The sequence below is a fragment of the Salvelinus alpinus genome, chromosome 26 (assembly GCF_045679555.1).
Source record: "Salvelinus alpinus chromosome 26, SLU_Salpinus.1, whole genome shotgun sequence".
In the NCBI taxonomy this organism is placed as follows: domain Eukaryota; kingdom Metazoa; phylum Chordata; class Actinopteri; order Salmoniformes; family Salmonidae; genus Salvelinus; species Salvelinus alpinus.
The window spans coordinates 38,709,886-38,722,793 of record NC_092111.1 but is presented as its reverse complement, the minus strand read 5'-3'; the positions used below and the strand labels follow the sequence as shown (position 1 = coordinate 38,722,793).

Here is a 12,908-nt window from a genome sequence, read left to right as displayed (position 1 = left end):
TACTCACCATGCTATTTAGTGTATCAGGCTAGGCTACTCACCATGCTATTTAGTGTATCAGGCTAGGCTACTCACCATGCTATTTAGTGTATCAGGCTAGGCTACTCACCATGCTATTTAGTGTATCAGGCTAGGCTACTCACCATGCTATCGTAGTGGATTAGTTCCAGTTCGTACTCCGGCAGTATATCCGTTCTCTTGTTCACCAAGTCGAGGGCCATCTGAGCGGAAGGGAGGCATGCTTGGCCCCCGGGCCAGCCTCCGCTCATCGGGAAGAGGGCACCAATGTAGAGCTTCTTCTTGCCTAGAGCCGGGCAGGACCAAGAGAGGAGTAAAGTCAGCGAGGCAAAGATCAGTGTCTGGCCGATGATGGAGCGTCGAACCTCGGGTAGACTTTGACAGGACACCGCCATGTTGGAAGTTTTAGAGTCTCAGAAACTTGGTTTGAAAGATGTTGTATGCTGCTTATGTTTGAGAATTATCTTGGTGACTAATTCTCATCTGTTATTGTTCTGCTGTTGCTGCGTCAAGAACTCTTGAAAGTGCGTGTTTTGTCAAGACAAAATAAACTATTTATATTCCTCATTAAATAGCCAACCTATCTCAAAACTAGTTCTGCTGAAGGGTAACTTTTGGTCTGTAAATAAATGTAACTGTTAAGTCTGAGCAACCTACACAAAAGGCTGTTTTTCTGCCTCTAAATGATTCTTCCTCTGTCTACACTCAACACGTGTTGGTCTCGGGACAATATTATGAACGAGACAAATCCATAGTCACCTAGACTATAAATCAAGTCGGTTGGATATCATTTGCAGATAGACGGGTATCCTCTTGTAGTTACACATTTAGCGCAATCAATAGCTAACCGGGTGAAAGTAAAGTTATGTAAAAAATTAACAGAAACAGATGTCAATTAACAGTACACGTAGGTCAGACGTCTCTTAATTCCACTTTGCTCTCTCGATATCAATAACAGGTAAGAACACGTTGCAGAAGAGAATGATTTGTAGTTTATCCTCCGCTCCGACCATTACTTTGGTTCGGTATAGCGCTGTCCAGGGTTCTGAAATAAAACGAGTGACTAAGCGCTCATAAAGTCTCTGGGGAAAAAATGAATAGATGGTGAAATAATTTAGAGAGAAATAGCAATACATCCGATGGTAATACTGTTCAACAGTGGTCCTTTTAAATATCCGTCTGTCCTTGCCCTATCCAATTCCTACATACTCACTGCTCTCCCCGAAAGATATCGCGCTATGATATAATTAATGCGCACGTTAGGTAGTGTACATGTAGTGTAGGATTGACCGCGGCAAAACATAAACATGTCACATTCGTCTATTCCTACCAGCTCCTCTCCTGTCTATTAACGATGTGCGTGATGTCAACGCTGTATCTGCATGACGGAATTCTAAACGACAGGTAAAGCAGATGACGAGAGTCGAACCCGGTTACCCTTCAGCAGTTAAAACAACAACGCAAACAGTCGGGGTAGCAAGCAGCGGGGTAAATGTCAAAGCAAACAGGTTCCGAGCATAATGTTTTTTCGTTGACTGCAGCAGAGAGTGTGAGATAATACAGTGTGCCAGGTTTACAGAGAGAGGGAGTGAGAGAGGAGCTGGAGGGAGGGAGGGAGGGAGGGAGGGAGGGAGGGAGGGAGGGTTTGTTCTGCTCGATCCCTCTTCATTTCATAAACCACTTTGAATTTGCAATCCCTTAACAGAGCCTTTCATTTATCTCTACTTGCTCCCCCTTTTCCCCCTCAGCCAACTACACACTACACTACGTCTTTCTCCCTGTTCTCTCTCTCATTCAGCCCTCTCTACTACTGTGCTGCCTGTTTACCCTCTTCTAGCTAGATGCAAATATTTTAATTACAAATGTCAAGTCATTATCAAAGTAGACCATGGATTCTCTCATTCCTCTGCACTTCTCCATTTGTTATCTTTCTGTCTCTCTCTCGCTCTCGCTCTCGCTCTCGCTCTCTGTCTCTGTCTATGTCTCTCTGTCTATGTCTCTCTGTCTCTCTGTCTCTCTCTCTCTCTCTGTCTCTCTCTCTCTCTCTGTCTCTCTCGCTGTCTCTGTCTCTCTCTCTCTGTCTCTCTGTCTCTGTCTCTCTGTCTCTGTCTCTCTGTCTCTCTCTCTGTCTCTCTCTCTCTCTGTCTCTGTCTCTGTCTCTGTCTCTCTCTCTGTCTCTGTCTCTGTCTCTCTCTCTCTGTCTCTCTCTGTCTCTCTCTCTCTCTCCTTCAGATCTAGCCTTCTTGTCCTCTCTCATATTCATTGAGCTCTCTTTTTCCCTTCCATCTTCCAGTCACACCAATACCAATCTCAGTGTGTTGAATGTGTGTAATAATGTATTAACACATTCATGTATCTTGTTCCTTTGTTCCTCCCTCTCTTTCTTCATCACTCTCTCTCCATTTCTCTAGAAGCCAGGCAAGATTCTTTACGGCACTTTCCTTCAATCTTCCTTTGCAGCATGAGAACATATCTCTTTCTACCATATCTCTTTCTACCATATCTCTTTCTACCATATCTCTTTCTACCATATCACTTTCTACCATATCTCTTTCTACCATATCACTTTCTACCATATCTCTTTCTACCATATCTCTTTCTACCATATTGCTTTCTATCATATCTCTTTCTACCATATCTCTTTCTACCATATCTCTTTCTACCATATTACTTTCTACCATATCTCTTTCTACCATATCTCTTTCTACCATATCTCTTTCTACCATATCTCTTTCTACCATATTACTTTCTACCATATCTCTTTCTACCATATCTCTTTCTACCATATCACTTTCTACCATATCTCTTTCTACCATATCTCTTTCTACCATATCTCTTTCTATCTCTTTGTCTGCTTGATCTCTATCTCTCGGTCTGCATGATCTCTATCTCTCTGTCTGCTTGATCTCTATCTCTCTGTCTGCTTGATCTCTATCTCTCTGTCTGCTTGATCTGGATTTCTCTGTCTGCTTGGTCTCTATCCCTCTGTCTGCTTGATCTCTATCTCTCTGTCTGCTTGATCTCTATTTCTCTGTCTGCTTGATCTCTATCTCTCTGTCTGTGTCCCTCAATATGTTTTCCCATCTTTCCATTTCTCCTGGATGCTTCATGCTTCATGCTTCATGCTTGTTAGAAAGCTGTGTGTCTTGCCCTCCTACTCCCCATAGTCATTCCTTCTCCTCTTCTCCTAATAACCTTCTCCTCTTAATAACCTTATCCTCTTCTCTTAATAACCTTCTCCTTCTCTTAATAACCTTCTCCACTTCTCTTAATGTCACGACTACTGCCAAGGTTGGTCCGTCCCTCTCCTTGCTCGGGCGGCTTTTGGCGGTCCATGTCACCGACTTTCTAGCCATCGCCAATCCACTTTTCATTTTCCATTGGTTTTGTCTTGTCTTCCATCACACCTGGTTCCAATTCCATCAATTACATGTTGTGTATTTAACCCTCTGTTCCCACTCATGTCCTTGTCTGTAATTGTTTGTTGTAGTGCTTGTGCAACGGTATGCTGGTATTTACCGGGTTTTGTTTCACCCATTTATTTTATTATTCTATTGACGGTGGTTTATGGTAATTAAACACAACCGTTGTAAATCAGTTTCCGCTCTCCTGTTGTCACGACTGTTTGAAGAAGAGGACCAAGGTGCAGCGTGGTACGTGTTCATGATTTTTAATACAGCTGAACACTAGAACAAAAAAATTACAAAGCGGAACAAACGAAACAGTTCTGTCTGGTGCAGACACACAAAACAGAAAACAACTACCCACAAAACCAATGTGGTAAGAGCTACCTAAGTATGGTTCTCAATCAGAGACAACGATAGACAGCTGCCTCTGATTGAGAACCACACCTGGCCAAACAACAAAGAAATACAAAACATAGAAAATGAACATAGAATGCCCACCCCAACTCACGCCCTGACCAAACCAAAATAGAGACATAAAAAGGATCTCTAAGGTCAGGGCGTGACACCTGTGCCTGACTTCTCTGCCGTCAGTAGCATCGCATTACACTTAATAACCTTCTCCTTCTCTTAATAACCTCTTAATAACCTTCTCCTCTTCTCTTAATAACCGTCTCCTTCTCTTAATAACCTTCTCCTTCTCTTAATAACCTTCTCCTTCTCTTAATAACCTTATCCTCTTCTCTTAATAACCTTCTCCTTCTCTTAATAACCTCTTAATAACCTTCTCCTTCTCTTAATAACCTTCTCCTCTTCTCTTAATAACCTCTTAATAACCTTCTCCTCTTCTCTTAATAACCTTCTCCTTCTCTTAATAACCGTCTCCTCTTCTCTTAATAACCTTCTCCTCTTCTCTTAATAACCTTCTCCTTCTCTTAATAACCTCTTAATAACCTTCTCCTTCTCTTAATAACCTCTTAATAACCTTCTCCTTCTCTTAATAACCTTCTCCTTCTCTTAATAACCTTCTCCTCTTCTCTTAATAACCTTCTCCTCTTCTCTTAATAACCGTCTCCTCTTCTCTTAATAACCTTCTCCTCTTCTCCTAATAACTGTATCCTCTTCTCTTAATAACCTTCTCCTCTTCTCTTAATAACCTTAAGAACAGGAGAGCCACTTGTAGATGTTGAAATCAGACCAGAATGTAAATTAATACTAATTGTACTGTCAAAACAATCATACACATGATAGTGTTCTGGGGAGTTTTGAGCGCTGTGCACCTTAGTGCCCAATACATTTAACTGACGTTTTGCTGCAAAGCTGATTAGACATTCTGGAGACCATTTTTGTAAGAGGAGCAATTTAGATTAAGTACCTCAGCTGAAAAGGATAGCTGCAGTAGCACATGGTGGTGATTCCATTTCTCTCTCTCTCTCTCTCTCTCTCTCTCTCTCTCTCTCTCTCTCTGTCTCTGTCTCTGTCTCTGTCTCTGTCTCTCTCTCTCTCTGAGTTCATATTTCATAAATGTAAGGTCAGAGTCTGTGTTTTTACAGTACATCACACATGACCAATCCCATCTCCCTCTGTATCTCTATCCACTGCTGTGGTTGCCAAGGGAGGCAAGGGGAAAATAATCTAAGAACCATCTAAGTTGAGGCATGTGTGTCATCTCCATGGATACCCCATAGGGTTCCATTCAGGATGCAACCATGGTACAATGGTCAAAAGCAGCATACTATATAGGGCAGGGCTGCACAACCCTGTTTCTGGAGACCTACCATCCTGTAGGTTTTCACTCCAACCCTAATCTATCTATCAATCAATCAAATTTATTTATAAGACCTTTTTACATTAGCCGAAGTCACAAAGTGCTATACAGAAACCCAGCCTAAAACCCCAAAACAGCAAGCGATGTAGAAGCACAGTGGCTAGGAAAAACTCCCTAGAGAGGCAGGAACCAAGGAAGAAACCTAGAGAGGAACCAGGCTCTGAGGAGTGGCCAGTCCTCTTCTGGCTGTGCCGGGTGGAGATGATATCCCGTACACTGAATTCTAATAATTAGCTGGTTGATAAACTGAATCAGGTCAGTTACAACTGGGGTTGGAGGTAAAACCTACAGGAGGGTAGCTGTAATGTACATTATGTGCCACCGGGGCGGCGCACTTGGCATTGCCTCAGCCAGCCAGTGGTGAACAGTGCTATGAACAGCACCGTGGGAAATAAAAGACCTTGGTTACAGTATCTGAGCAACAGGCCTGTTGGTCGGCCGGCAGCTTGGTGCACTCTCCTGCTGGCTCATTAGTCTTGGCTATAGCATCTGTGATGATTAATTCATGTCTCCACTCAATAGATTCGCTGATTTGAATGAGGTTAATTCGATTTGATTAGAATGAGAACTAGATTGGCTCTCATTGTTTGTATTGCGAGGAGCACAGAGGAGCCGTCTCACTTCTCCGCAGCCTTGTCTGTCAAAACTGAATCCCGTCAGGCTTGGTTGCCTGTCGCAGCATTGGTATGCTCCATGATATCCACCAGCCTACACTCTCTGGAGAGTCTGGGACGACAACGTTGGGGCCTGACAGGAGAAATATGAAGTTAAAGGAGATCCGAGAAGACTTTTCTCAACTGACAGCCTAGCTGTGTTCCAAATGGCACCCTATTCCCTATATTGTGCACTACTTTTGACCAGAGCCTTATGGCCAATGGCACCCTATTCCCTATATAGTGCACTACTTTTGACCAGGCCGATAGGCACTATAAAGGGAATAGGGTGCCATTTGGGATGCATCCTGAGTCACTACCGTAGAGCATGGTAGACCTACTGCATACACAGTGGTCGGTTACTATATAAACAACATGGATCTCTATGGAGAAACCAACGATCACATGGTCGGTTACTATATAAACAACATGGATCTCTATGGAGAAACCAACGATCACATGGTCGGTTACTATATAAACAACATGGATCTCTATGGAGAAACCAACGATCACATGGTCGGTTACTATATAAACAACATGGATCTCTATGGAGAAACCAACGATCACATGGTCGGTTACTATATAAACAACATGGATCTCTATGGAGAAACCAACGATCACATGGTCAGTTACTATATAAACAACATGGATCTCTATGGAGAAACCAACGATCACATGGTCAGTTACTATATAAACAACATGGATCTCTATGGAGAAACCAACGATCACATGGTCGGTTACTATATAAACAACATGGATCTCTATGGAGAAACCAACGATCACATGGTCGGTTACTATATAAACAACATGGATCTCTACGGAGAAACCAACGATCACATGGTCGGTTACTATATAAACAACATGGATCTCTATGGAGAAACCAACGATCACATGGTCGGTTACTATATAAACAACATGGATCTCTATGGAGAAACCAACGATCACATGGTCGGTTACTATATAAACAACATGGATCTCTACGGAGAAACCAACGATCACATGGTCGGTTACTATATAAACAACATGGATCTCTATGGAGAAACCAACGATCACATGGTCAGTTACTATATAAACAACATGGATCTCTATGGAGAAACCAACGATCACATGGTCGGTTACTATATAAACAACATGGATCTCTATGGAGAAACCAACGATCACATGGTCAGTTACTATATAAACAACATGGATCTCTATGGAGAAACCAACGATCACATGGTCGGTTACTATATAAACAACATGGATCTCTATGGAGAAACCAACGAAGACATCAGCACTTGGTGTTTGGGAGGGGGGGGGGGGGGGGGGACAGGAAGGAACTAAGTCTGTCCCAACTGATACCCTAAATTATGCATATCTTCTGAGCAGAAGCCTATGGGTAGTCTGTGTGTCCCATTTGGGGCCTTTGAACCTTTCCCTGATAATGGGGACTGAGGGGACAGACACACACAGGAAGACCAAACACGTTCCGAGCCAAATCCACATCTATATATATATATATATATACACCCCCCCCCCCCACACACACACACACAGTCACATCCATGTGTGTACAACTCATGTACTTATCTCTCTCACACGCACGCACGCACGCACACACACACACACACACACACACACACACACACACACACACACACTGCTCCCAGATAAGAAGTTCCAGCCATCGTATAATGACACACCTTCAGATTGTTCCTCTCTCTACACTGGAGTACAATACAATACTGTTGAAAATACATAAGTATTTGATACATCAGAAAAGCAGAACTTAATATTTGGTACAGAAACCTTTGTTTGCAATTACAGAGATCATACGTTTCCTGTAGTTCTTGACCAGGTTTGCACACACTGCAGCAGGGATTTTGGCCCACTCCTCCATACAGAACTTCTCCAGATCCTTCAGGTTTCGGGGCTGTCGCTGGGCAATACGGACTTTCAGCTCCCTCCAAAGATTTTCTATTGGGTTCAGGTCTGGAGACTGGCTAGGCCACTCCAGGACCTTGAGATGCTTCTTACGGAGCCACTCCTTAGTTGCCCTGGCTGTGTGTTTCGGGTCGTTGTCATGCTGGAAGACCCAGCCACGACCCATCTTCAATGCTCCTACTGAGGGAAGGAGGTTGTTGGCCAAGATCTCGCGATACATGGCCCCATCCATCCTCCCCTCAATACGGTGCAGTCGTCCTGTCCCCTTTGCAGAAAGGCATCCCCAAAGAATGATGTTTCCACCTCCATGCTTCACGGTTGGGATGGTGTTCTTGGGGTTGTACTCATCCTTCTTCTTCCTCCAAACACGGCGAGTGGAGTTTAGACCAAAAAGCTCTATTTTTGTCTCATCAGACCACATGACCTTCTCCCATTCCTCCTCTGGATCATCCAGATGGTCATTGGCAAACTCCAGACGGGCCTGGACATGCGCTGGCTTGAGCAGGGGGACCTTGCGTGCGCTGCAGGATTTTAATCCATGACGGCGTAGTGTGTTACTAATGGTTTTCTTTGAGACTGTGGTCCCAGCTCCCTCCCGGTCCCTGCCCAGGTCCCTCCCGTCTCGCCCTTCTCTGCTCCCTCCCCCTCCCTCATGCTCCTTGCTGCCCTCACGCGGTGCGATCTCGCCTGAGCTCCCATCCCGAGGGTCCCTGCCCGTCACCTTGAACTTCTCCCATCTCCCATAACTGCGCCTCCCGTCCCTCCCTCCCTCCCAAGCTGCTTGCCTCTCGTCCCGTAGCCCATCCCTGCTCTCGTCCCTCTCTACTCTCTTCTCCCTGCTGCCCTCCCACAGCTCTCTCGTCTCTGGCCATGGAGAGGCTGGAGCATGCTCGATTGAGTACATGGCCAGGCGTCCTCTATACCGATAGACGAGTATCAAACCATGTGCAGCCAGCACAGGTACTGAGCGGAGCAGCCGGAGGGCACCTTACAGCCATATTAACAAGTCTGTTCGAGCCGGAATCCCTACCGGCTGGTAGGCGATCAAAGGCGTATGTCATGCAATTAAGATGCTAATTAACTACTTAAAAATCATACAATGTGATTGTCTGGATTTTTGCTTTACAATGCGTAGCTCACAGCTGCAGTGCACCTATGGTAAGAATTGCAGACCTCTATATGCTTTATAAGTAGGAAAACCTGCAAAATCGGCAGTGTATCAAATACTTGTTCTCCCCACTGTATATGCTGATCACTCCTGATACATATCGTATATATGCTGATCACTCCTGACACATATTGTGTATATATACTGATCAATCCTGATACATATCGTATATACTGATCACTCCTGATACATATCGTATATACTGATCATTCCTGATACATATCGTATATATGCTGATCACTCCTGATACATATCGTATATATGCTGATCACTCCTGATACATATCATATATATACTGATCACTCCTGATACATATCATATATATACTGATCACTCCTGATACATATCGTATATATACTGATCACTCCTGATACATATCATATATATGCTGACAACTCCTGATACATATCGTATATATACTGATCACTCCTGATACATATCGTATATATGCTGATCACTCCTGATACATATCGTATATATGCTGATCACTCCTGATACATATCGTATATACTGATCACTCCTGACACATATCGTATATGCTGATCACTCCTGATACATATCGTATATTCTGATCACTCCTGATACATATCGTATATATGCTGATCACTCCTGATACATATCGTATATATGCTGATCACTCCTGATACATATCATATATATACTGATCACTGCTGATACATATCATATATATACTGATCACTCCTGATACATATCGTATATATACTGATCACTCCTGATACATATCATATATATGCTGACAACTCCTGATACATATCGTATATATACTGATCACTCCTGATACATATCGTATATATGCTGATCACTCCTGATACATACCGTATATATGCTGATCACTCCTGATACATATCGTATATACTGATCACTCCTGACACATATCATATATGCTGATCACTCCTGATACATATCGTATATTCTGATCACTCCTGATACATATCGTATATATGCTGATCACTCCTGATACATATCGTATATACTGATCACTCCTGATACATATCGTATATACTGATCACTCCTGATACATATCGTATATATACTGATCACTCCTGATACATATCGTATATATACTGATCACTCCTGATACATATCGTATATATACTGATCACTCCTGATACATATCATATATACTGATCACTCCTGATACATATCGTATATATACTGATCACTCCTGATACATATCGTATATTACTGATCACTCCTGATACATATCGTATATATACTGATCACTCCTGATACATATCTTATATATACTGATCACTCCTGATACATATCGTATATATACTGATCACTCCTGATACATATCGTATAGATACTGATCACTGCTGATACATATCGTATATATGCTGATCAGTCCTGATACATATCATATATATGCTGATCACTCCTGATACATATCGTATATATACTGATCAGTCCTGATACATATCGTATATATACTGATCACTCCTGATACATATCGTATATATACTGATCAGTCCTGATACACATCGTATATATACTGATCACTCCTGATACATATCGTATATATACTGATCAGTCCTGAAACATATCGTATATACTGATCACTCCTGATACATATCATATATACTGATCACTCCTGATACATATCATATATACTGATCACTCCTGATACATATCGTATATATACTGATCACTCCTGATACATATCGTATATATACTGATCAGTCCTGATACATATCATATATACTGATCACTCCTGATACATATCATATATACTGATCACTCCTGATACATATCGTATATATACTGATCACTCCTGATACATATCGTATATATGCTGATCACTCCTGATACATACCGTATATATACTGATCACTCCTGATACATATCGTATATATACTGATCACTCCTGATACATATCGTATATACTGATCAGTCCTGATACATATCATATATACTGATCACTCCTGATACATATCGTATATACTGATCAGTCCTGATACATATCGTATATACTGATCACTCCTGATACATATCGTATATATACTGATCACTCCTGATACATATCGTATATATACTGATCACTCCTGATACATATCGTATATACTGATCAGTCCTGATACATATCGTATATATACTGATCAGTCCTGATACATATCGTATATACTGATCACTCTAGTGCTGTGTCCCTGTGTCTCTCGTGCTGTGTCTCTGTGTCTCTGTGTCTCTAGTGCTGTGTCTCTGTGTCTCTGGTGATGTGTCTCTGTGTCCCTGTGTCTCTAGTGCTATGTCTCTGTGTCTCTGTGTCTCTGGTGCTGTGTCTCTGGTGCTGTGTCTCTGGTGCTGTGTCTCTGGTGCTGTGTCTCTGGTGCTGTGTCTCTGTGTCTCAGTGTCTCTAGTGCTGTGTCTCTGTGTCTCAGTGTCTCTAGTGCTGTGTCTCTGTGTCTCTGGTGATGTGTCTCTGTGTCTCTGTGTCCCTGTGTCTCTAGTGCTGTGTCTCTGGTGCTGTGTCTCTGGTGCTGTGTCTCTGGTGCTGTGTCTCTGGTGCTGTGTCTCTGGTGCTGTGTCTCTGGTGCTGTGTCTCTGTGTCTCAGTGTCTCTAGTGCTGTGTCTCTGTGTCTCTGGTGCTGTGTCTCTGTGTCTCTATGTCTCTGGTGCTGTGTCTCTGTGTCTCTGGTGCTGTGTCCCTATGTCTCTGTGTCTCTAGTGCTGTCTCTGTGTCTCTGTGTCTCTAGTGCTGTGTCTCAGTGTCTCTAGTGCTGTGTCTCAGTGTCTCTAGTGCTGTGTCTCTGTGTCTCTATGTCTCTGGTGCTGTGTCTCTGTGTCTCTGGTGCTGTGTCCCTATGTCTCTGTGTCTCTAGTGCTGTCTCTGTGTCTCTGTGTCTCTAGTGCTATATCGCTCTGTCTCTAGTGCTGTGTCTCTGTATCTCTGTGCCTCTGGTGCTGTGTCCCTGTGTCCCTGTGTCTCTAGTGCTGTGTCTCTGTGTCTCTGTGTCCCTGTGTCTCTAGTGCTATGTCTCTGTGTCTCTGTGTCTCTGTGTCTCTGTGTCCCTGTGTCTCTAGTGCTATGTCTCTGTGTCTCTGTGTCTCTGTGTCTCTAGTGCTATGTCTCTGTGTCTCTGTGTCTCTGTGTCTCTAGTGCTGTGTCTCTGTGTCTCTAGTGCTGTGTCTCTGTGTCTCTGTGCCTCTGGTGCTGTGTCCCTGTGTCCCTGTGTCTCTAGTGCTGTGTCTCTGTGTCTCTGTGTCCCTGTGTCTCTAGTGCTATGTCTCTGTGTCTCTGTGTCTCTGTGTCTCTGTGTCTCTGTGTATCTGTGTCTCTATGTCTCTGTGTCTTTGTGTCTCTATGTCCCTGTGTCTTTAGTGCTGTGTCTCTGTGTCTCTGTGTCTCTGTGTCCCTGTGCCTCTGGTGCTGTGTCTCTTTGTCTCTGTGTCTCTATGTCTCTGTGTCTCTGTGTCCCTATGTCTCTGTGTCTCTATGTCTCTGTGTCTCTAGTGTGTCCCTGTGTCTCTAGTGCTGTGTCTCTGTGTCTCTGTGTCTCTGTGTCTCTGTGTCCCTGTGTCTCTAGTGCTGTGTCTCTGTGTCTCTGTGTCTCTGTGTCTCTAGTGCTATGTCTCTGTGTCTCTGTGTCTCTGTCTCTCTGTGTCTCTGTGTCTCTGTGTCTCTGTGTCTCTGTGTCTCTGTGTCTCTGTGTCTCTGTGTCGCTGTGTCTCTGGTGCTGTGTCTCTGTGTCTCTGTGTCTCTGGTGCTGAAGTGAGGTCCAGCAGGTCATTTTGTGATCTCCAAATTGAGCGTATCATTATTCCTGAGTGTATCACCTACCTAGAACATCACTTTGAAGGGCCCCTTGAACTAAAACACTTTATTTTGTCCTATTTGTCCTGTCTGAAGGCCATAGAGTCCATCAACTCCTCTGTTACCAAACAGCAGTGGACAG

The 12,908-nt window shown here is 43.4% G+C and overlaps 1 protein-coding gene across 1 annotated transcript in view; it reads right to left on the bottom strand.

Moving 5' to 3' along the window:
- The window catches only part of LOC139555298 (gamma-aminobutyric acid type B receptor subunit 1-like), a 324,185-nt gene that overhangs the window by 162,008 nt on the left and 149,269 nt on the right, over positions 1 to 12,908 (bottom strand). Inside the window, exon 7 of the mRNA XM_071368991.1 lies at positions 144 to 304. Within this exon, the coding sequence (XP_071225092.1) occupies positions 144 to 304 (161 nt within the window). The remainder of the gene's footprint in view (positions 1 to 143; positions 305 to 12,908) is intronic.